A 23,565-nucleotide genomic window follows, 5' to 3' on the forward strand; every position below is an offset into this window, starting at 1 on the left:
CATACCCCTACATCACTTAAGGATGTCTACTTTCATAAGAGGTCCCATCTGCGGTACAGACAACTGCCCCTCACGGCTTTGGCGTATCATTGATGGGAGAAGAACCTGCCAATATGGTCACGTTATGGAAGGTGACGTGGAATTTAACGACGATGAAGATGATCTCAACGGCCTCGGTGCAGGTGTTATCACAAGACGTCTGAATCTTACCACCAATGCCACTGGTAGTTTTCAATCTAGTCAACTTACCAACTCGCAACTGCTGCAACAACAGCAAAGGCAATCTCATAAAAAATTTAAAAAACTTATCGGTCATGAGGCCAAATTACTATTTCTCAAATCCTTCCAGTTCATCTTGAAAAGGCAAATCCGCTGGCTCATAACTGAAATGCGGTTTCCGAAAGAGTTCGAACATGTCGCCAAGATAATTTGGCTCAAGATATTAAAGACGATTAACGACCAACCGCAAGAAGAACTAAAACTTCAATTACATATGACTTCGACAATTTCGATCCTCTACCTTGCATCCACTCATTTGTCCCTACCAGTTTATACCTGTGACTACATCAAATGGATATGCACCGCCAAAATGCCGTATTTCCAGGCAAGTGAAATACTACCGAAATCGTGGAGGATCCAGCTGCCAAATTATTATGTTTCCATACTAGAGGGCTCAATTTCACCTTTTAATGGGCAACTGTACAACAAAATCGCATTGACGTGTGGTATGATCCACTTCAAAGAATTCTTCAACTCTGAAATTTCGTGTCAGGGCTTATTACTGAAACTAGTGATGCAATGCGCTCTTCCTCCAGAATTTTATTTTTATACCAAACAAGTTATCGAATTTGAAGAAACAGACATTCGGAACCTGACACTGTGGGAAAGAACGGACGAACGTCACACAGGGCGAGTAAGTAATCATGCCGAACTCAGGGTCCTCTCTTATTTTATGCTCACAATAAATTGGATGCTTTCTTTTGATAGAGACCGACAATACCCACTAAAATGGATCCTTTCCCTCACGGAATCATTGACTCAGCGCACAACCACAAGTGAATCTATCGGCAGAAATATCGTTAAAGTGGTTTACCCAGACAAACCGACTTCTAGTGATTATTTCCAGTGGTCTGAGGAGGAGACCCTAGAGTTTTTGAAGTGGATGGAAAAGCAATTTTTGCCCACACAAACAAAATCTTTGCATAATGAGAATGGTTCGATGGAGATGACAATTGATCAAAAAATTGCTAGAAGGAAACTGTACAAGATTTTCCCCTTGGATCGAGAGGCCAATCATGATGGCGAATTTAATGACTCAACGCATCAGTTAACTTTTATTGAAGATCTGCAAGAAAGATACGCTAAACAAACCCCCTTTTTTGAAAGCAACAAAATACGTGATTCTCTCAATTATCAAGAGGCTAATCCACCGGCCAGAAAGGAGGCTATCGGTAGACTTCTAACCCATATAGCATCACAGCTTTTAGTGGATTTTGCCATTTCTAAAGAGCAACTGAAAGACTGCATTTCAAGGATCAAAAATGCCTGTCTGCATAGGATGAATTGACTCCTTTTAAATTATTCTCGCTGGATTGCTATTTCTATGCATACTCCTTGAATTACATATACCAATCTGCATATATTATAGGTACATATTAATATAGAAATGTATCCTATTTTACATTGTTTCTATAACTTTTACATTATCAGAACTTATTTTTTTCCTGTCAAAAAGAAAGAAAACTCATTCTCTAGACACAGCGAGATCTTACTTTTCCTAACGGTGTGACCATATTGTACGTACAATATTATCTATGTTTTATGACCAGATCTAGTTTTAAACAGAATTTTAAAGGGAGGGTGCCTAATTTTGTATTATATATTAAAAAAGCTGGGAAATGCCCGGCTCAGCTAATTTTCTTCAAGCCGGTTTTACGTGCAGATCTTGACGAACGAAAATAACCATCATCCGATTAATTTGTTTGTTTATTGCCCCGTTGCCCATTGTGCAAATCCGCCTTGAGCAAACGCTTGTAGTGCGCTTCCAAATCCAGTGGACGTTAGTCTTCCAATTTTACTATCTGTGGACTCGGCAGCTTTGTTGAGTTCGTCAACAGAAGCAACTATTCTGTTCACATTTGTTTCAATGACCATGCCCCCCTGCACGATTTCTTCTAATACACTTTCCAAAGTTTGCCAGTTAAAAATCAAATCAAGTTCATTGACTTCAGTAAAACAACGGTCCAATGATTCCACAAAAGTTTGGATCAGATCTAATATGGCCAGTTCTGATTCTTGATCATCCACGATGAAAGTGAAATATAGTGTAGCGTAGTTTTTATAGATGATTTGAATATCTTCATTGTTTACCTCATCATTATTATTTTCATTGCTTAACAGAAGCGATGGTGGCGTGACTAAAAAAGAACTTTGAAAATCGCTATTCCTTTGAGAAATCAATTCATATACTTGCTCTAATAGCAGTTTTTGCTTTGGAAGGTCGACCGGCGTGTAGAATTTCACTAATCTTGGTTGGCATTTCTTATTGACTATACCAAAAATGATGAATTATGTTAGTAATGTATAATTTTGGCAGAAGAAAAGACCCTTGAGAAATCTTACATACATATTAGAACTGCATGAATCATTGTGTAACGTTATATGTGTTCTGGCCTCTGTAACCCAGATCTGGTATAGTTACAACAGAAATGATATTGTTCCAGTGGACTATTTAAAAAAAATATACTCCTACAACGTAAGAGAAGAAATATAAAAAAGAAATGCGCAAGCCCGGAATCGAACCGGGGGCCCAACGATGGCAACGTTGGATTTTACCACTAAACCACTTGCGCTTACTTTTGATATGAATCTTTCATTCATACTCAATATTAATAAGCAAGATATTTTTTGAAATGAAGAACCTTAATCGAGCCATCGTATTCAAAAAGAAAGAAAAAAGACTGAATGAGAACTATTTTTTTATTGCCTTATAGAGAATTACTTGAGACTTTTTTTTTTTGCCTAAAATATATGACTTTATTTTCGCTTGGCCTTTCTTACCTCGTTTTGTGATTACTCATTACTTACATCAGCGTAAGCTTTCCATATCTATAACATTTATGAAAGTGGAACTCCTCATACTCAAAAGTTATTGCTATCCATTTATATTGTGATCTTACCATTAAGATATATAGCAGATCATAATGGCTTGATTCTAATACTCCTCGAGTATGACCATGCAACGGTTCAAAATCCCGGGTTGTAAATATTTCTTTTATCACGAAACATGAGTGACAACCACTTAGACTCGAAAGTGACGTTCTTGTATTTGCACATTCGATGATAAATATTTAAAACGTATATGTAGATACATAGTGGACAGCAAGAGAGATGCATGGTTGGCCCATTTCTCAGCCTTCTGTTTGTTCTCTTCTTAATTCAAATGGAAACTTGTTGATCTCGAGTATCTTGTTAATTGTTTGAACGTTTATACTGTCATTGAACGATTCTACCCAATTTTTGCCTTTCGTGCCTTTTTTTGGGGTCAAGAACCCATCCCAATCCAAATTGGCAACCTTTTGAACGCTTCTATTGACCTCGTCATTAAATTCTCCTAACATATCTTTATCAGGAAATATGCTAACAATGTATAAATAATAGCCGTCCTTTGCGGTTCCCACAGTACTTCTACCAAGGTTATCTAAAAAACTTTTCTTTGGCTTGCCCTTCATGCTAGCAGGATTAATATTTGGAGATCTGTTAAGATTAACGTACTCTCGAATGGCCTTATCACCATTTAGTTTACACCACTCCTTGATAAACGTTGTTTTCACCTTTAATTTTAAATCTCGTCTCAAGTACGCAAATTCAGAGGGAATACTGTTTCTATGTCTATTTGTAAGCCGTGTCATCGCTGTTTGAATTTTGCTTAGTTCGACTTCATTAGCTTTTGATATCCTAGTTTCATTGAAATATTCTTTGTCCTTGTTGAAAACCTTCCCATTTAAATAAAACTTCTTATTGGATTTTACCGTTATTGCTGGTTTACTTTTTCTAAAACAAGACATAAAATGGTCTTCAGGGAAGTAATGAAGTTGAAAGAATCTACTAGTGTATACCAATGAGTTAGGGGAAAATTTTTTTCCAATCGTCACATAGGCTTGGATGGGTGAAATTACACCTCGAAGTTTACCAGCAACAAATTTCACTGGATCCCAGTTTCTTTCTTCTTCTTTTTGTAAATCAGTTAGCGTACTTAATATAGTATTTTCAGCATTTAAGCACACAGCTGAATTTCCTGAATCGCTTTTTCGAAGGTCACCAAGAGAAAGAGGCTCGGTATTCTTCGTCACTATAAATTTTGAAAAGGGATCACTACTATGTATAGTGGTTGATGGTCGAATTACCAGTTTGCCTTTAGGTTTTTGCGATAAGAGTGTGGAGAATATCTTCATGATTTGGTTTTTCTATTAACCTTCTTAATCTTTTCTTTCTTCATCTGCCATCGCCTTTCTATGTTTTCCGTATTTCTTCCCCGCAAGTTCTTTAAACTCAGATAGTATTAGAATCGATAATTAAGGCCAGGTCAAAGTTCGTATTAATTTCAACCTTTGGGCACCTATATTGGATTAATTTCCGTAAGATAATATATGAGAGCACTATCATGGAGTGATGAAGAAAAATTCAAACTCTAGGGGCAAACCGTTTGTTACGATTGCTCAAAAATTACTGCGTCTGAAGCCAGAATTGTAGGTATATACGAAAAGGTACAACTTGGGATACTATTGACGGCGGTAAGATAAGTGAATCCTACCTTTCGTTTTGAGCCGCTCAAATAAGACCTGATACAAAAACGGTTGTTTAATCTTTGTATAGTTTCTTCTGTAGAAGAGTTATGAAAATATACACTTAAACTATAACGATAAGAAAATGCGAAAGGAAAATGATGAAATCGAAAGCATTCACAATTTCCCCTTGGAAGCATTGGGTAAATTACCAACCTACGTATCCTCTCGCAACAATTCTGAAAACCTTTAACTTCCCACTTTTCATATGGCTTAGCTTGTAGCTGTTTTGAATAATCTTTCCCTCGTGATTTTCGATAACTCTAAACTTATTCTTTGTAAAATCATAATCAGTAACAACACTCGAATACGGAGCGGCGGAGTCCATTCCAACGTTGATAATTTCGTTTTTTCCGATCTTTTTATGAGCTTCAAATTTGGCCTTTCTAATTACAAGAATGTCACCTGGTTTAATCTTCTGTAAGCTCTTCATCAACTGTTCGATTCCTTCTTCAGGTTTATAACTCAATATAGTTGCGCCAAACGTTCTTGCTCCTATGGGTTGTATAACTTCGTCTTTGAATTCGGATACAATTTGTGACACGAAATTCTTAGCCCCAATATGTGAATTTATCAATGAATGAGATTTCTCTACAACTTTCGCATTAAACCTTTGAGCGTATTCATCAAGAATACGTGCTGATTGTGTTTCGACTGGCGATGGAAAGCGTTCTTGAAGAGTCGTTACCGTTTTCTCTGGGCTTGTACTATTAAAGGTCAAGGAGAATCTTAGTTGCGAATAGTTTTCAAACAAGAAGTAAAAATCCCTTACCACCCATTTTTGATGTAATCTTTTGGAAATGAAATGATCATCGATCTCCATCAAAAAGTTCAACTTCAGATTGCTTATAGCAGGAGGTGCGCTTTTATTAATCCACCATCTTTCTTGTGCATTAAACTCTATCTTGACGTTGTTGGAAATCTCGCCTACATCATGCGTCGTTGACCTTCTTATAGAGGCCACCTTCGGTGTAGTATCTGACTCATGGAATGAATCCACAGGACGATTCGTCAATGAAGGCACATGGGGCGGTAGGGTTCGTGATTCTTTTTCTGCCCCAGATAGTACTGAGGTTGGCACACGTTGTTGCGTACTCATCATTGAAGGTGTAGAGGCCGTGACATTTTGATGTGGTGGAGGAGAAGGAGCTGTATGTGAATGAGTGGCTGTTGGTTCAGAGTCAAATTCAAAAGTAGCCGGTGGTACTGGTGGTGCACGTGGAAGTGGCGGAGCAGTATTTGGCATAGGATGATATTCCTCGGATACAGGTGGAAGGGGAGCAGATGACTTGACATGTTCTTCTACTTCATTGTGTTTAGGCAGCGCAAGAGGCGCTGGAGGTGCTGGAGGTGCTGGAGGTGTTGGAGGTACTGGAGGTATTGAAGGTGCTGAGAGTGCTGGAGGTGCTGAAGATACTGGAGGTACTGGGGGTACTGGGGGTACTGAAGGTGCAGAGAGTGCTGGAGGTGCTGGAGGTACTGGAGGTGCAGAGGGTACTGAAGGTGCAGAGGGTACTGGAGGTGCAGAGGGTGCAGAAGGCACTGGGTGAGGTGGCACCTTGTCCTCAGGATGTGACACCTTACTTAGAACTGGAGCTGCTGGAGCTGCCATCGAAATATCTTGAGCGGTTTCTGTTAATGCAGATGAATTAGTGGAAACTGTATCATGATACTCGTTTATGGATTTCCGCCGATTTTCCCCTGAAATGGATTTAGTCAAAGAATTTATCGACCCGTTGCGAGCAACTCTTGTTTGTGGGGAAGAGACAGGCAAAACATTTCCAGTTGTGTTTTGTGATGAATTTTCAATATCATGTGATACTTCTGCAGTACGGTGGGAGATTGGTGGTTCTTGAGGGTAAATTTTTTCTCCGGAATTAACATTCTCTGACTCATTATTACCTATCTGAAAAGCTTGCTCCACCATCGAATGCTTTCTCAACCCATCGTTTGCATCCTCAAACTCGTGGTCGTCAGTATCTTCATCAGAATCATGGTCAGAGTATTCGGGATGTGCATTATCAACAGCAGCTAAATTGTGATAGGCGTGTGTACCATGTTCTTGCTTCTGTTCATGCTCTGTGGTTGCATGAGGATCTAGCGTCTTTGTTTCAGTGGGTTGATTCTTCTCACTTAGATTTGATTTCCTAAAAAATGGGTTAGAACTTGGGTCAACAAATGGCATAACAGGTATGGCACGAGGTAGTTCTTGGAGCTGTTCAGGTTCCTCCTCCTCCTTCTCCTTATGCTGTTTCTTTTTCGGCTCTTCTGATGGTTTATTTCCAACTCCAGAAGCCATACCGAAGGGGTTAAAACCAACAGGAGCACCGAATCTACTAGCGCCAGATAGTTTAGCCATTCTTTCTCTCAATGCGGCCCTACGATTCTCTTCACTATCTTCCTCTTCTTTTTCCTCATCATTATCTCCCTCTCTGTCTTCATGGCCGTAACCTATTTCGCTTTCCTCAGCAACATTTTCTCCTCTTGCCTCGTCTGCTTGTGACTCCTCAACTTTCTGATTTTCCTTTGTGTACTCATCTAAAAATTGTTCTTTCTCTATGTCATTCGTGCCTTCATCTGCTTCGCGTGAGGTTTTAGTAATCTCTTTATGTGCCAATAATTCCATTTGCGGTTCCTCGTTGTGCTCAGTTTCAGGCGTAAATTCAGGTTTCGGTTCAGTTTTTTCATTTTCTTCTGCTTCTTCAGTTTCCGTATAGGGCTCATTCTTGTTAACCGCACTACGTTCATGTTCTTGTTCGAGCTTAGCCTTTTTTCTCAAGAGTTCTTCTTCTCTTGCAGCCTGTAATCTTTGTTGCTCCTGTAAAAGAGCAATTCTTTCTTTAAGGCTCATCTGGGGCAAATCCTTCTTTAATTGGTCATTCTCAGTTTCTATTCTTCCACTTTCCACCTGTGCACGATTAATTGGTTCGGGAACAATCTTTTTTTCGTTTTCCTTTAGGGACTTTTTCCTTTCAAGATTGGACGTATCATTTGTTGGAATTCCAGGGGGGACATAGTATTTAGGAGCATCTGCCACAATTGTTTTTTTCACAGGTATGTTTTCTAAATCCAAGTGAGTTGATTTTGGTAAAGGAACTTGCTCCGTTATATCTTGATTAAACATAGATAAGCGAGCCTTCAATTTTGGAGAATCCATGGGAACTTTTCTTTCGCCATTACCACTACTACTATCATGCTGGACCTGTGCTGATACTGCTGTAGCGGCTGGAACTGGCACTGTAGCGGCTGGAACTGGCACTGTAGCGGCTGGAACTGGCACTGGCCCGGACAGAGTTTCTTTCTTCGTTTCAGGGGAAATGGGCTCTGGTAGGTCCTTTTGTTCTACTTCCGGCTGGATTGTACGTTGCTCAGTGGAACCGGTATTCGGAGATGATTCGGCTTCCTTTCCAACTTCAGATCCCTGAACAGCAACAAAACTTTTCGGGAAGATACCCTCAATAACGTCGCCATTTGAATCCTGGTATTCACCAAAGTACCATTCGGCGTCTTCAACAGACGTAACAATAATCTCTTGATCTTTTTCAAAATTTAAATCGTCCTCGTAATCGGACTTGTATGGGAACTGAGCCACCACCTTGAAGGGCACTTCGGGTTCACTCATCCTTAGTTTGGGTAAGACTGTGTTTACTTCTAGTAGCTCTTGCAGTTGGGACGCGATTGATGTTTACTACCGACTTGACGCTACTGTTTCACAGTGTGCTAGTAAATACCACTTCTAGTTGAAGTCTTAAGGAGATTATAATTCTGGAGGTAAAATAGGGGCATTGTAGACCTCTAACTATTTTCAGGGTATATTCCTATATTATATAGGTTTATTCTTAAAATATGAGGTTTATAAATGATACACATCACTTATTGATAGGGTTATACTCTTTGATACGGGTAACATATGAGACGCGAAAATGGAATATAATGACAATGTAAATATCGTCATCTTGAGATAATTATCAACAAGGTTGTCATGAGGAGTTACAGATAAAAGTCAACAGAGTGGAGTTAGTGGTGTTTTAACTGTAGTGCTCCATAGTTTCACGGCGGTTTCTCTTGTTTTCAGTTGGTAGTAACTTTTATCCTGGAAGTGCTGGAAATGAATAACTCAAATGAGCATAGGCGGGAAGAGGCAGGAGCGGCTAATGAACAAATGCCTTACAATAAGGCTGTAAAGTCCGCGTATGCAGATGTCCTCAAGGACAAAATGAATAGGGAACAGGAGATTAGCCTACGAGCCATCAAAAAAGGGATATACACCGATGGCGGTGAAACTGACAACTATGATATGGATAAAGAGAATGATTCCGCGTACGAAATGTTCAAAAAAAATCTTGATTTTCCGTTAGACCAACATAATGATGACGACGATGATGATCCGTACATTGAGGATAATGGACAAGAGACCGACGGATATAGCGACGAGGACTATACAGATGAGGCAGACAAGAGTTTTATAGAAGACAGCGATTCCGACAGCTACGATTTGGAAAGTAATTCTGACTTTGAAGAGAACTTGGAAAGTTCAGGTGAAGCTAAGAAGTTGAAGTGGCGGACGTACATTTTCTATGGAGGCCTTTTCTTCGTTTTTTATTTTTTTGGATCTTTTTTGATGACAACCGTGAAAAATAATGATTTAGAAAGCCATTCATCCGGCGCTACATCCTCTCCAGGCAAATCATTCAGCAACCTACAAAAACAGGTGAATCATTTATATAGTGAGTTGAGTAAGCGGGACGAAAAGCACAGTTCAGAATTGGATAAAACAGTAAAAATCATTGTCTCTCAATTTGAAAAGAATATTAAAAGACTTTTACCCTCAAATTTGGTTAATTTTGAAAATGACATTAACTCGCTGACAAAACAGGTTGAGACAATTTCAACTTCCATGAGTGAGTTACAGAGGCGAAATCACAAATTTACGGTCGAGAATGTTACTCAATGGCAAGATCAACTGGTAAAACAGTTGGATACACACCTCCCTCAAGAAATACCCGTTGTAATTAATAATTCTTCGTCGCTTTTAATAATCCCTGAATTGCACAATTATTTGAGTGCTTTGATTTCAGACGTTATTGAGTCTCCAGGCATTGGTACTGCTGGAAGCGCTGAAAGTCGTTGGGAGTATGATTTGAATCGCTATGTAAAGGAAATTCTTTCGAATGAGTTGCAATATATCGATAAGGATTATTTCATCCAAGAAATGAACAGAAGGTTGCAATCTAACAAACAGGAGATTTGGGAAGAGATCACAAATAGGTTAGAGACACAGCAGCAGCAGCAGCAGCAGCAGGTTCAACAGGATTATTCTAACGTGCCACAGCAGTATTCGAGCATATTAATGAAAAGATTAATTCACCAAATTTACAATTCCAATCAACACCAATGGGAGGACGATTTAGATTTTGCTACTTATGTTCAAGGTACTAAACTATTGAACCATTTAACTTCACCAACCTGGAGACAGGGCAGTGGGGTACAGCCGATAGAATTACTGACCGACTCCAAACAAAGCTCCTCAACTTACTGGCAATGTGAGAACGAACCTGGGTGTTCATGGGCCATAAGGTTTAAAACTCCTTTGTATCTAACCAAAATTTCGTACATGCATGGCCGTTTTACTAATAACCTACATATAATGAACTCAGCACCAAGACTGATCTCATTATATGTAAAACTGTCACAGACTAAAGAGATCAAAGCATTGCAGACATTGGCAAATCAATACGGTTTCGGGCAGCATCACAAGAGAGACCGAAATTACATCAAGATCGCAAAATTTGAGTACAGGTTGACAGATTCTAGAATACGCCAACAAATGTATCTGCCCCCATGGTTCATTCAGTTAAAACCACTCGTACGCTCAATTGTCTTTCAAGTGGACGAGAACTACGGGAACAAAAAGTTCATATCTCTGAGGAAATTTATCATCAACGGAGTGACACCGCAGGATTTGCAAATAATTGAAAATAACGAGTTCCCTGTTTTACTGGGTGACACCCCAGAATATGGTGTCACTCAGAACACCGACGAAGGCAAGAGGAAAGTTCTCCTATCAAAGCCTCCTTACGCGTCTTCATCTACTAGTACCAAGTTTCATCCCGCTTCTAACGTCCCATCATTTGGCCAAGATGAGCTAGATCAATAAACGACAATAAAAAATTAAACGTTCTAACCCCCTGGCCCCCAGAAAATCGCGCAGATTGACGGCACTCCCTTTAAATCATAGAGTTAATCAGCTACTCACCACTCTCTTTCGGTACTGGCGTTATTCTGAATTCCAACCTTGAACACAGCCACACGGCATTCAGATGTTGCTCCCATGCGTGGACTCACGCTCTGCGATTAACAGCTCATGGAAATTTCCTCGTGCTATTTAAGACTGCAGTCGTTTGGAAATCGGAATATCTTTTTTCGTGCAGTTTTGCGGGAAATTTTCCCTACTTAAAAAGCTGAATGAAAATCAGAAATATCTGCAAAAAAAAAAGGTAAAAAAGGGAAATTTTAAGACATAGCATAAAGGACTTGGTTTTGTTTCAATACTCAGCCCTTTTCATTCATTTCTATCACAAGTTTTTTTTTGCTCTCGTTTCCATTTTCTTCGTTTACTTATTATTGACGTACATCTTTTTTAGTTTCAAATAACATAGCAAGAAGGCTTAACTAAGTTCCTATATTCTTGGCATATTTATCATCATCAGGTCTTTTAAAAGTATCTCAGAACGTAACTTCAACGCCTTTAGATTTTTTTCACAACACGACTCTATTGCAAGAGACAAAAAAAATTAAAATGGGCATTTTGGACTCGCTGAAAAAACCTGTTAATATCAAGAGTTCGCTCCCCAAATTCTCCCGCAGTGCTACCAGCATCAATTTAAGTAGCCACCCAGTAAGTTCACGGTCCTTCCTCGAATTACCACCAGAGCTTTTCAGCATCACTAAACCTATATTTAAGCTTCTGCAAGCACACGCAAATAAGATTTACTTCCAATCTTCCGACGCTGAGGCTGTATGGAATGTTAAGGATTCTTCTGGACATGTTTTTGAAGCAGAGTCAATTTCTTTGCTCGGCTCTCATATAATTATCACAAATTCCTCTGTACAAGTCGCAGACGTGGCCATCATAGATTCCCCTTCCAACATAAACCAATGTGAAATTTCAAGCGTTGGAGAGTTCCTGCAATTCAATAATGGCCAACTATCTATCACATGTAACGATTTTGGTTTACTGGAGAAGTTCAAAAGGTTGTGTATGATTTCTATTTTTGAGTTCATTTCTATATATAAGGCCTTGACAGGCACAGTGATTTCCTCTTATGGGCTGAGAATGTCTGATATGCATATCATTTTGAACTCGCCGTTCAATTTTAAGGATTGGTGTGAAGTTTATCTTGATGGTCAAGGTTGGGTGAAAGTGTGGTGTCATATTGATAAAGTGTCTAAAACCAATAATTCTAAAAGTAGTAGTGACAATGATGCTAAAGGAAAGTATCAAATACGGTTTTATAGAGATGACAAATCCACATCTAGCAAGAACTGCGTTTTTTTTATTCCTGACAATGAGTACGTTCAAGATATTTTCTTTTATAACATCAATGCGGCAGAACCTTCTAAAAATATGAACGACTTTTTTCAAGGGTTGCAAATGATAAAGCTCGTTGGTAATGTACGCTTTTGCAGTGATACGGACTTTAATGATGTGGTGGATAGTGGATCCATCTATAGTAGTGCAAACAACGGCAGTGGTGACAGCAGCTCGACAGCATTGAATAATGAAAGTCCTAACACTACACCAAAAAGTAGAACTTTCTTTTCACCTAAAGGGCACAGAAGAAATAGCTCCCATGTAAGTTCGTTAACTTCTAGATCAACAAAAAAGCCTATAACTAACTTCACTACACGTACAAATGGGCTTTTGATTAGGCCATTGCCCCATCATGGCGTACATCACCTGGAAGCAATGATCAGGTTCATTATTCCTTTGATGGATTGTGCAAGACTTTATGGGCGTCCAGTTCAATTCAAGACAGAAAGAACCGATATAAATTCGTTAATGTTTGGATTACCTAAATTGCCCTCAGTGGATTATTTTGCTGAAGAGGAGATTGCCCATTTGATGACCCAGGAATTTAATCCTTTGAAAGAAAAAGATACTGACGATACTATGGCTTTAACTATGTCAAGATTTTCTAGCTACCTGCAAGAAAGAATGACAAAAGTCTCCAAGAGAAACACAGAACTCAACTTCAGGACCTTTAGTGATGTAATGGGCATGTATAATACTACGAGGGATCACTCTAAACTTAATTGCATGAGTGACAAGGATAATTCTGTGAAGGAATTTTCATTGAGTGATAAAAGCAATGTTAGTTCTGAAACGACTAATATGATGAATCAATTGCAAGTAAACGCCCATGAATACAAAAGTTCTATGTGCGAACGTCCTATCGTCGCAAGTACTTCGCCCATTGCATAGTTCTTCGCATATATAGCCACATCTCAAAAACTTACATACAGTGTATATATTTGTGGTACAGTTTCTGTATAGCCAAATATACCCTGATATAATCTTATGTGATATTATATACTTCCATCCTAATACTAAACTTTTTCGTTTAACGTGACGCATGGTGCGAAGAAAAAAAAATAGCAAATCGCCACTCAATAAAGTGAGTAGAGAGCATTATATCAAAAAAGCATCGATAATATCGAGTGATCATACGTTGAAAATCATCAAGTACAATAGTGATATAAGCCACAATGCAAGCTCCAGTGGTATTTATGAATGCTTCTCAAGAGAGAACTACCGGTCGTCAGGCCCAAATCTCCAATATCACTGCTGCAAAGGCAGTTGCCGATGTCATTCGAACTTGCTTAGGTCCAAAAGCTATGTTAAAGATGTTATTGGATCCTATGGGCGGTCTTGTGTTGACTAACGATGGCCACGCTATTTTAAGGGAAATTGATGTTGCACATCCAGCAGCTAAATCAATGTTGGAGTTATCCCGTACTCAAGACGAAGAGGTTGGTGACGGGACTACAACAGTTATTATTCTAGCTGGTGAGATTTTAGCTCAGTGTGCACCTTATTTGATTGAAAAAAATATTCACCCTGTTATTATTATCCAAGCCTTGAAGAAAGCACTGACTGATGCACTAGAAGTTATCAAACAAGTAAGTAAACCTGTCGATGTGGAAAATGATGCCGCTATGAAAAAATTGATTCAAGCCTCTATCGGTACTAAATATGTCATACATTGGTCAGAGAAAATGTGTGAATTAGCTCTAGACGCTGTTAAGACTGTCCGTAAAGACCTGGGACAAACTGTGGAAGGTGAACCTAATTTTGAAATCGATATCAAAAGATATGTCCGTGTGGAGAAGATTCCTGGGGGGGATGTTCTAGATTCTCGCGTCTTAAAGGGTGTCTTATTGAACAAGGATGTTGTTCATCCAAAGATGTCCCGTCACATAGAGAATCCACGTGTTGTTCTTTTGGATTGTCCACTAGAATATAAGAAGGGTGAATCTCAAACCAACATAGAAATTGAAAAGGAGGAAGATTGGAATAGGATTTTACAAATCGAGGAAGAACAAGTTCAGCTAATGTGTGAACAAATTTTAGCCGTTAGGCCAACACTAGTCATCACTGAAAAAGGTGTTTCAGATCTAGCACAGCATTATTTACTAAAGGGTGGATGTAGTGTTTTAAGAAGAGTGAAGAAATCAGACAATAATAGAATTGCTCGTGTAACTGGTGCAACCATTGTCAATCGTGTAGAGGACTTGAAGGAAAGTGATGTCGGTACAAACTGTGGATTATTCAAAGTAGAAATGATTGGGGACGAATATTTCTCATTTTTGGATAACTGCAAGGAACCAAAAGCTTGTACCATAATGTTACGTGGTGGTTCCAAAGATATATTAAACGAAATAGATCGTAACCTACAAGATGCTATGGCTGTTGCTCGTAATGTGATGTTGAGTCCTTCCTTGTCCCCAGGTGGTGGTGCCACCGAGATGGCAGTTTCTGTCAAATTAGCAGAAAAGGCAAAGCAATTAGAAGGGATCCAGCAATGGCCATACCAAGCTGTAGCTGATGCTATGGAGTGTATTCCACGTACTTTGATACAAAATGCAGGTGGTGATCCTATTAGACTCCTATCCCAACTAAGAGCCAAACACGCACAGGGAAATTTTACAACAGGTATTGATGGTGACAAGGGGAAAATTGTAGATATGGTTAGTTACGGTATTTGGGAACCTGAAGTCATCAAGCAGCAAAGTGTCAAAACCGCTATTGAAAGTGCATGTTTACTATTAAGGGTTGATGATATTGTTAGTGGTGTAAGAAAACAAGAATAATAGCCTCGAGGTTAAACTTCATTACTGCCGTTTAATATTTGGTGTTTCTTCACATTTTTTTGTTTTTTTATACTATTGTAATGTATTTATATAGAATTAAAGTCCTCACTATAATTTTGTCATCCCTACAGTATGTCATAAGCGTTAATCGGACAAACGTTCATTTTAAAATTGGCCTTTTTATATTTATATTACTCCTCATAGGATTTAATATAGAAGTATCATTCGTTAAATAATCATTATATCATCTGTGCTTTAAATAAAAAAGTCGGCCGTCGATGTGTTTACGATTGGCCAGTATACTTACTCATTCATGGGATTAGTTTTATTTCAACGCTGTGGTGGGTACGATATGAAAGACGAACTCGACTTGTCATCATCTGAAATGATCTCAGAATTTTTGCTTTGAGAAAAAGAATTTGATTCTCTCATTTCTAAAATTGGGGTTAACTGCCGCGGCTTGACAGCTGAGATGATATCAGACGTCTCAGTGCTTCGTCCCTTTGGCGTCATAGGGCAGTTTATGTACTCTTCGCCAGAAAACATTCTTCCCTGGTTTGAGGGGGTCAACGACTTGGAGACTAAGGCTTTTCTACTTATTTTTGGTCTTTTCGATTGTGCTTCAGCTTCTTTTTGATTTGCGCTTTCTTCTTGCCCTAAATTTGCTTCTCTTGGATGTTTCCTATTTGTCCTAACCCTTTTATAAACGTTTCTAGAAATTGCCAAGACTTCTTCTAGCGAAAATTCTAGTCTACCACCTTTAGATTCCTCATCTTCACAATAAATCAGTTTAAAATTACAGTCAATTTTTTCTGGTTTCTGGTCCTTTGTATTAATCATTTGATAAACAGGGTCACTTCTACCTATAGAATCTCTAAAGATCGGTAGTTTTTCATCATATGGTCTCTTTTTTTGCGATAACATCTCATGTTGTTTAAGCTCACCCAAATTGGTATTTGCTTCTAGCAATGATATTCGAAGGTTGTTTTCTTTGTTCCTTTCTGCCTTTAAGTCAAAATTTTCCCAGCCATCTCTATAAACACCTCTATTCGGAGTTTCGAATAGTTCTACATCAGACTCTTCTCCATCTACAAATACGTTGTTTTTTGTTAAATTGACGTCACTTGATGTGCCATTTTGATTTGCAAGCTCTAGTCTATTGACAAATTCAGATCTGGTTTTCCCAAGTACTGTAGACTCTAATGAGTCCATCGATATTTCATTTCCTAGCTGAATATTGTTCTCCCCCAGTTCTCTCAGGAGATGGTTTAACCGGTCTTCTAAAACCTTATTAGGCCTAGCCTTATTTTTGATTCCTAGCTGTAGAATTTTCACGGCATATTGAAATTTTTCTTTCTGAATTAATAGATTCGTAAATTCTTCATAAAATGACGCTAACTCGGAACCAATTCCATTTCTTAACATATACATGAAAATGTCTCTGCTTTCCATGAATGAATTTCTGGTAAAAAGTTCTATGTACCAAAACCATATTTTAAGAAACCTAACATCATTGCGATATCTCTCCAAATCCTTTAAGTGAGATAAACATCGCTCCAAAAGGGTGAGCATTCCAGATTGTTTGGAATTACCGCCTTGTGGATAGGCGTTGTTCAGCCACTTTATGTATTCAAGATACAAAGTAATTGGGTCGCTTAATGCAGGGAGCTCATCTATCAGTCTTTGTTCGAAGCTTGATTTAACTTGGTTTATTTCCACCAGTGGTTGATGTATCGCTTTCGAGAGTGCCGCTGCTGATCTGCCTTCCTTCAGGGGAAGAATGTTTTCTTTTTGAGTTTCGATTTCTTCAAAGTTAATAACATTTTGTGATGGTGACGATGGCATGTAAGAGATACGTTTCTTTGCGTACGCTTTCATTCTATCAAGTTAACGTCTTTTATTGTATTTTCGCATGATTTTGTTTACTATTTTTGAACCAGTGTGCGCCTGGTGAAGGTGTGCATTTCAGGCAAGAGGGTAGTTCTCATATATAAAAAAATGGCGCTAAAGAAATTATTATATCTAATATGATTATTACTTAATTATACAGTAAAAAAAACACGCTGTGTATTCATTTAGCAACTAGGTTGCAGAAAAAGGAAAATAAAATAGAGAGAATTAGAAACACAGAAACCATGCCGGGCCCGATCTTATCCTCATAATCTACTGCTCTCTTTAGTCTAATGTTTACCACTCTCTTGGCATAAACCATAACAGTACGTATCAACACAGCCAAGGAAGTAATAAAGAACCCAATGGAGCCAATCATGGCTGTTGGTGAACCATATGTTAATAAAGTAGTGGAGACACCGCCCAACAATATCGAGATGGACAACCAAGACAGGTAGGTTCTTTCAGTGGCAAAGTAAACTTTTGGTTCCACACGAACTGGCACACATATCGTCTTTCCCGGTGGGGCACGAATTTGAGTATCAAAAGTAGTACCTTTTGGGATTTTAGATATTTGATCACCGTTAAAATAGTGGTCAAAAAATGCCACGATTTCATAGTATTTCTTGGAGATAGGATTTTCGGCATTCCTGATCTTTCTTTGATAATAAGCAGCATTAGCACTCTCAACAACATGATTAGTGTTGGAGGTGGGGGCCGAAGTAGCCCCGTAACCAACAGATTCTTCTATATCAAGAGAATTACCGGGTGCGTTTGTCATGGCAGCAACCAAAGCAGCGTCATCCTCATCATCCTCATCGAAGTCGTTATCTTCGTTATCGGATCTACCGGGTCTTGTTATTTCAATATTTGTTGGTAGTGGAGGTTTCCTGATATCAACATCCATTTGAGGTAACCAAAATGGGATTGAATCCACTTTATCATTTAGTAAGGTAGCCACACCATGAATAAACTTGGAGAATTTTGGGACTGGCTCAACTAAGTGAGACCCGACTAATTCACGTACCCACTCTGGAGGTTCTTGACCTAGTTGAGTTTGCAATTTAACTTCCAGGACTGCATATGGGAAACGGCAAATATCCTTGTCATCTAGCTGCTTGAATGGCCAATCGACACCAATATCAGTTCTCCTCCAATTCTTATGAGTTCTATCCACACCATCAAAGTTGTCTTCTCTCACCATAGTTAACTCTGTATCAAGGGAGATACGAACTCTTGCATCACCAGGTAATTGAAAAGCAGTTCTATTGTAGAATGATCTCACTACAGGTCTCAACTTTTTCTTTAACATGACGTATTGAATTTCGGATGCTAACGCCTCCAAGTTTTCAATTTCGTTCATTGGCTTCTTGCCTTCTTTACGCATCTTGGCAAATACTTGATCAACAGTATATTTACCCTTTAAGAAGTCATTAACATGACGTTCCTTTAGCGCAAATCTTGCCTTGACAGATTTCTCACCAGTCCAATCCTCTCTATGGGTCTTTCTTTCTACAAAGATCGTGTCTGTAGACATACCCCCATACCATCTCAATCTGTGGGCTTCTGCACCTTCATCTTTTCTTAATCTGCCATAATAAAGGTCTAGATTTTCATTATCAAAATAGATCGAAGTAATAGCGGAATCTTCTCTTTCGAATTCCTTATTAGTGTTGAAGACTAACACTGGTAAATGCTTCAAGATGATCAGCTTCAATTCTGTAATGTTATCAGGGTGAACCCAATACTTTGTTGTCTGTCTAACGAAATTTTGTTGCTTCCCACCAGCAGATGAGTCTCCCTTGATTGGGCGACCTGAAGTTCTGGCAATATCATATAGTTGGGAAATTTTAACGACTAGTTCGTCATAGTTTTCCTTGAAAAATGGTTTAGAGTCTAATCTAACTTGGAAAACTGGTTTCAAGATAAAACCTGTCTTCTTATCGTGTTTCTTGATAATCTTTTGGAAACCAGTGTAGTTTAGTCTCGAAAACTTTGCTAGATCATGAACATCGGCAATGATATCACTTAGTTCTTCTTCTAGAATCTCAAAATCTAGCTGAGTAGGAGGATTATTGGAGTCTAACAAACGAACAGTATGTTGCACTTGTTCTTGAACCTCTTTTACACGTCTAAAAACTTCACTATGCTTAACTTTGCAAAATGTGTAAACCTTGTCTAACTCGATCTCCAAAGATTCTAAAAAATCTGTTTCCAATTCTTGCGTCCACTGACCGTTATTCTTAGATAAGTTATCTTCTAGCTCAGTCTTCAGATCATCATAACTAATATAATAGTAGCTGTACTGTCTAATAAGAGACTTGCTCAAGTGCTCACCAAACTTCATAGCTGTTCCTGCCTTGTTATGCTCTTTTATTGGCCGATTTGATTGTTAGCCTGTAACTTCTTTCTGATTGCCTCAATATATAAAGATAGTATTGCTTCTTTTTCATTCACGTGTGCAGCCACGTGCGGATGAATAATAAAAATGCAACATATATGCATAGTGCGGTGTGTGAAAAAGTGAACCTACAAGTCAGTAGCTCTCCGTCAAAACGCAGACAAACCAATTTTTTGTCGGTGTTTTCCTGTGCAATTCCAGTAAGTAACATATTAATACAATTTCCTATGATGGGTTACGTGGAAAGCAGAGAGGCAATTGCGTGATTAATTCGGAATATTAGCAACGCTTCTCTTAGTATGAAAAAGCTCTTCGAAAGACTATATTTTTGAAAGCTTTAATATGTTTATAAGTTAAATATTGTCGAACTTGTTTGCGACAGCTCTTGAAGTCACGGTGCGTCTTTTTTTACTCGTCAACTGGTATAACAATGCGTATGACAATTATTATATAACTATTACTTTATTCTTGCCATGAAGGGATTACTGTAACGCCCTCAACTAGTATACCCTTTTAAGCCTCGACAAAAATACAGAATAAACAAAAGTTAAATCTCACCGAAGTTGCTTGTGGTACTGGCTTTACAGACGTTTATAACGCAGCACTAAATTTCCAAATAATAACCTTCCTCCAATGGAAATAAAAAAAATCGAGACTAACCCAAAGTGTGCGCAATAAACTCTAAAAAATAAAGTATATTCTTGTAAATATTTCTATATGCTTAAGTTCAATAATACATGCATACTCATTGAACATGTTATATTGTTACACAACAAAGTAATTTCTGTTTTTCGGAAGTGCCAGTCCAAATCAATTCAAAGCACTGTACACTCATGCGTAGCCAGAGATGATCTCTAGCATTTCCTCAATTGTTTTTTCGTCAAATCTTGCATCACACTCCTCCACTATGGAGTAAAGGTGGACCATATTGGCAGGAAGTTGATTGACAATCTGCAGTTTTTCAGCCTTGAATAATTTAAAAGAATTCAGTTTAGTCATCAACTCAGCAAAGCTTTCATCGCTCATTTTGCTTATACCCGATTTTTCAGCATCTTTTGCACCACTGCTTTCTCGTTCCTCGCCTTCATCTTCCTGGTTGATAAAGTTTTTGTTTATACTGAGATAGTTAACCACATTGCGAGTAATACCTTGCAATTCAGGATGATTGTAGGGCCTATTCTGCTTACCTTTCGAGCGACTTTTCTTCAGCGCAGCCAAACTTTTTTGGTCCCAAAGATGTTTTTTTTCTAGATCTGTTAGGAACTTCAAGACTTCATAGTCACTTAAAAATGCATTCCTTTCCTCAAGAACTTTCATAACGTTTAAAGTTTTTTGTTTAAGTGTCGATTTTTTCAGTGGTGGGTGTTGGATTCACTCAACTTCTCTTCTACTGTGGCTGTTATTTGCTTAACTTTCATAGATCGATGGCATTGAAAAAAATAATTTTTCAGGCAATTTTCCTTTTTTTACTTGGTATAATTTTCAGGAATTGAAGGATTTTTCAACGAATTAGCCTTGTTGGCGCAATCGGTAGCGCGTATGACTCTTAATCATAAGGTTAGGGGTTCGAGCCCCCTACAGGGCTAATATTTTTTTCTTGCCCACTTATTCAAGGAATAAGTGCTAATTATCTTTCAACCTTGCAGCGAAGCTTTCTTTTGTATTTCATCTCATAGAAGGTGAAATATCACACTATTTTGTAAATAGAAATAGTATATGTAGTTCGTGGAGAACCAGACTGCAGACTATCAATAAAAGGTTACATTCTGTTCAACTCATGTGACCAGAAGTTTGATTAAGCAAAATTGTTCTTCTCCTTAACATATGATATTATCTGAAGGAATCTAGAAAAGCTTGATCATTCCGCAGAATAACCTATCAAAATGATTGGGAGGACCATTTTATAATTCATGCTACATATATAACATTATACAGTAAACCCTTTTAATGTAATGGATTGCTCATAGTTGTGTACACGAACTGTTTGCTAATAAGCTTGTTTTAGCTTCTATTGCTAAAGAAATTACTGACGAAGAGTTTATGACAAGGAAAGATGAACGAAAGTACAATTTACCGGTTAGTGTCAGCGCCAAAGGATCCACGCACTAGCAAAATAATGAAAATTGTGCCGGATATTCAAGACTAAGAGATGTACAAGTTGAAATATAAGTAACCCTCGGCATAAACTACTCTGTCGTAAGATCATTAACATGTCGATTTGCCTGTGACATTTAACGATTCACAAATAGCGGAATTAAATGATACTTTATCTATCCTAAAACGCACGAAGCATACTTTAGAATGCATGCTCTTAGTAAGTATGCATTGCCGACTTCTCTGTAAGACTTTTATCTCGTTTCAGACCTAATCTGCAACAAGAGAAAGGGAAGAGGACGGTATTGTTACGACGTTATTGGCGGCTAGGAAAGAGAGAATCACCATGAACGATATGGTGCAAAAAAAATAAAAAAATAAATTGAAACGGACAGGAATTGAACCTGCAACCCTTCGATTGCAATCTTATTCCGTGGAATTTCCAAGATTTAATTGGAGTCGAAAGCTCTACCATTGAGCCACCGCTTCAACTTTTGTTGAAAATTTAGGCTAACATTTTCTAATAGGTGACATTACAAAATCCAGTCTTACAGTTATGCTTAATATTGACCAGTAGTCATATTACTGGCATATTATCTGTTAGAATAGTGACATACTATTCTTTATTACTGATGAATTTGTAATTGTGAAGCAATTAGACGCAAACGTCATTGATGTGTCAGGATGGAGAACGATATAGACTATGTGATAATGTAAAGTTAAATATCTGTTACTTGAACAATTAACTTGACGTTTGTATATGTAAGGATATGGGTCATTACATAGAAACTATAGTAAATAGTCTCAGTATTGTTATATTTGTCATGTTTGATATGACTAATCGGCGCATGTTTTACACCTCTTTTGTATAGTATAAGAAGATCTGCTTTTATTCTTGAACCCTACCACTATCTCGCCAAGTTTTTAAAAGATCCACTGCGATCATTGAAGATTCTATTTCAAATAAAAATCAACTATTACCTATCATCTAGCATTCATATTACTTGTATATTATCATATCTGTAAGAAGATGACATGAATGATGAGAAATAGTCATCAGACTTAATAAAAGCCGAAATTCAAGGTCGATAATGTAATAGGATAGGGTGTTGAATGACAATGTATAAAAGGAACGAAGACAGAGTAATACTATTATGTAAGAAATACCGATTCCCTTGTGAGTATATAAACATAACCATTTCATTAAAATAATTTATTCAATGGTATGTATGATATTATAATAACATACTTATACTTGTCTCACTCTGTTCATAAACGCAACAATACAATTACTTTTGAATATTATCTTTAATAAATACACTTAGTAGTTACCAATAAATAATAAAATCCTTTACTAATACTAATATAAGGATTTCTATGTTCTCGAGGAGAACTCGTAGTATGTTCTGTATCCCTAATATTGTAGCCCTTAACAACAATGGAATACGAACAATTTTCTTAATATTCGGCTATTTCTGAAATATACATATTCACGGGATACTAGGAGGTCAGCATGTTACAAATTTCATGATAGTGCATCAAGAGACCCTAAAATTAATATCCTTTATGTGCGTATTGCTTTCATGGTAGTAAATTATCACTGTTTTCATCTAGACGTGGGACGGTAACATTTTCGATAAATATCAAAAGATGGCAGTCATTGTATAGAATACCACAATTTGTGAGCATCTCTGAGGTTTTTTACAAGCTTCCGTAACTCATACAGACTTCTATCGTCCTACTCTAGTATTATTTACCTATTCATAACCACTTTTTTATCCTTCTATTTAAATTTATAGATGCAAAGGGCGGAAAGAATTGACTGGAAAGTAAACTAAATATAAAAAATATCGCCAACTTATTCATACAATATCGTAGCAACTGACAACTTTTAAAAATCTGCAAAATTCTTTGTAGTGTTCCTTAATAATGTTTAAGCTAAGGTTTTTTATTAAGAGGAAA

General features: G+C 37.9%; 10 protein-coding genes and 3 non-coding genes across 13 annotated transcripts, besides 4 other annotated features; 5 read left to right on the forward strand and 8 right to left on the reverse strand.

The window, feature by feature from the left end:
- Positions 1 to 22: 22 nt before the first annotated feature.
- RRN7 (Rrn7p) lies at positions 23 to 1,567 on the forward strand (the record flags this gene model as incomplete). The annotated part of the gene is made up of 1 exon (NM_001181459.1): positions 23 to 1,567. The coding sequence occupies one exon, from the start codon at positions 23 to 25 to the stop codon at positions 1,565 to 1,567; it is 1,545 nt and encodes a 514-aa protein (NP_012509.1).
- Positions 1,568 to 1,986: 419 nt separating this feature from the next.
- APS3 (Aps3p) lies at positions 1,987 to 2,648 on the reverse strand (the record flags this gene model as incomplete). Its single annotated transcript, NM_001181458.3, has 2 exons — positions 1,987 to 2,549; positions 2,627 to 2,648. 2 exons carry the CDS (start codon positions 2,646 to 2,648, stop codon positions 1,987 to 1,989), a joined length of 585 nt encoding a protein of 194 aa, NP_012510.3.
- A 133-nt stretch (positions 2,649 to 2,781) lies between these two features.
- On the reverse strand, positions 2,782 to 2,852 carry YNCJ0017C. The gene has a single exon. It is a non-coding gene; the product is annotated as a tRNA-Gly (tRNA).
- Positions 2,853 to 3,410: 558 nt separating this feature from the next.
- PET130 (Pet130p) lies at positions 3,411 to 4,454 on the reverse strand (the record flags this gene model as incomplete). The annotated part of the gene is made up of 1 exon (NM_001181457.1): positions 3,411 to 4,454. One exon carries the CDS (start codon positions 4,452 to 4,454, stop codon positions 3,411 to 3,413), a length of 1,044 nt encoding a protein of 347 aa, NP_012511.1.
- Positions 4,455 to 4,992: 538 nt separating this feature from the next.
- Positions 4,993 to 8,466, reverse strand: BBC1 (Bbc1p; the record flags this gene model as incomplete). The annotated part of the gene is made up of 1 exon (NM_001181454.1): positions 4,993 to 8,466. The coding sequence occupies one exon, from the start codon at positions 8,464 to 8,466 to the stop codon at positions 4,993 to 4,995; it is 3,474 nt and encodes a 1,157-aa protein (NP_012514.2).
- Positions 8,467 to 8,952: 486 nt separating this feature from the next.
- MPS3 (Mps3p) lies at positions 8,953 to 11,001 on the forward strand (the record flags this gene model as incomplete). The annotated part of the gene is made up of 1 exon (NM_001181453.3): positions 8,953 to 11,001. The coding sequence occupies one exon, from the start codon at positions 8,953 to 8,955 to the stop codon at positions 10,999 to 11,001; it is 2,049 nt and encodes a 682-aa protein (NP_012515.4).
- Positions 11,002 to 11,643: 642 nt separating this feature from the next.
- On the forward strand, positions 11,644 to 13,329 carry TPH3 (Tph3p; the record flags this gene model as incomplete). The annotated part of the gene is made up of 1 exon (NM_001181450.1): positions 11,644 to 13,329. The coding sequence occupies one exon, from the start codon at positions 11,644 to 11,646 to the stop codon at positions 13,327 to 13,329; it is 1,686 nt and encodes a 561-aa protein (NP_012518.2).
- A 284-nt stretch (positions 13,330 to 13,613) lies between these two features.
- On the forward strand, positions 13,614 to 15,218 carry CCT3 (chaperonin-containing T-complex subunit CCT3; the record flags this gene model as incomplete). Its single annotated transcript, NM_001181448.1, has 1 exon — positions 13,614 to 15,218. One exon carries the CDS (start codon positions 13,614 to 13,616, stop codon positions 15,216 to 15,218), a length of 1,605 nt encoding a protein of 534 aa, NP_012520.1.
- A 330-nt stretch (positions 15,219 to 15,548) lies between these two features.
- Positions 15,549 to 17,096, reverse strand: MAD3 (Mad3p; the record flags this gene model as incomplete). The annotated part of the gene is made up of 1 exon (NM_001181447.3): positions 15,549 to 17,096. The coding sequence occupies one exon, from the start codon at positions 17,094 to 17,096 to the stop codon at positions 15,549 to 15,551; it is 1,548 nt and encodes a 515-aa protein (NP_012521.3).
- Positions 17,097 to 17,289: 193 nt separating this feature from the next.
- VTC4 (Vtc4p) lies at positions 17,290 to 19,455 on the reverse strand (the record flags this gene model as incomplete). Its single annotated transcript, NM_001181446.1, has 1 exon — positions 17,290 to 19,455. The coding sequence occupies one exon, from the start codon at positions 19,453 to 19,455 to the stop codon at positions 17,290 to 17,292; it is 2,166 nt and encodes a 721-aa protein (NP_012522.2).
- Positions 19,456 to 20,340: 885 nt separating this feature from the next.
- On the reverse strand, positions 20,341 to 20,826 carry RPC17 (DNA-directed RNA polymerase III subunit RPC17; the record flags this gene model as incomplete). The annotated part of the gene is made up of 1 exon (NM_001181445.2): positions 20,341 to 20,826. One exon carries the CDS (start codon positions 20,824 to 20,826, stop codon positions 20,341 to 20,343), a length of 486 nt encoding a protein of 161 aa, NP_012523.2.
- A 195-nt stretch (positions 20,827 to 21,021) lies between these two features.
- YNCJ0018W lies at positions 21,022 to 21,094 on the forward strand. Its single transcript has one exon. It is a non-coding gene; the product is annotated as a tRNA-Lys (tRNA).
- Positions 21,095 to 21,986: 892 nt separating this feature from the next.
- YNCJ0019C lies at positions 21,987 to 22,092 on the reverse strand. Its single transcript has 2 exons — positions 22,057 to 22,092; positions 21,987 to 22,022 (listed from the first exon to the last, which is right to left on the reverse strand). It is a non-coding gene; the product is annotated as a tRNA-Trp (tRNA).
- A 229-nt stretch (positions 22,093 to 22,321) lies between these two features.
- Positions 22,322 to 22,497: a long terminal repeat (Ty4 LTR).
- A 64-nt stretch (positions 22,498 to 22,561) lies between these two features.
- Positions 22,562 to 22,706: a long terminal repeat (Ty1 LTR).
- A 248-nt stretch (positions 22,707 to 22,954) lies between these two features.
- Positions 22,955 to 23,082: a long terminal repeat (Ty1 LTR).
- A 168-nt stretch (positions 23,083 to 23,250) lies between these two features.
- Positions 23,251 to 23,496: an origin of replication (ARS1014; Autonomously Replicating Sequence).
- Positions 23,497 to 23,565: the final 69 nt, after the last annotated feature.

The sequence above is a fragment of the Saccharomyces cerevisiae genome, chromosome X (assembly GCF_000146045.2).
Source record: "Saccharomyces cerevisiae S288C chromosome X, complete sequence".
Classification (NCBI taxonomy): domain Eukaryota; kingdom Fungi; phylum Ascomycota; class Saccharomycetes; order Saccharomycetales; family Saccharomycetaceae; genus Saccharomyces; species Saccharomyces cerevisiae.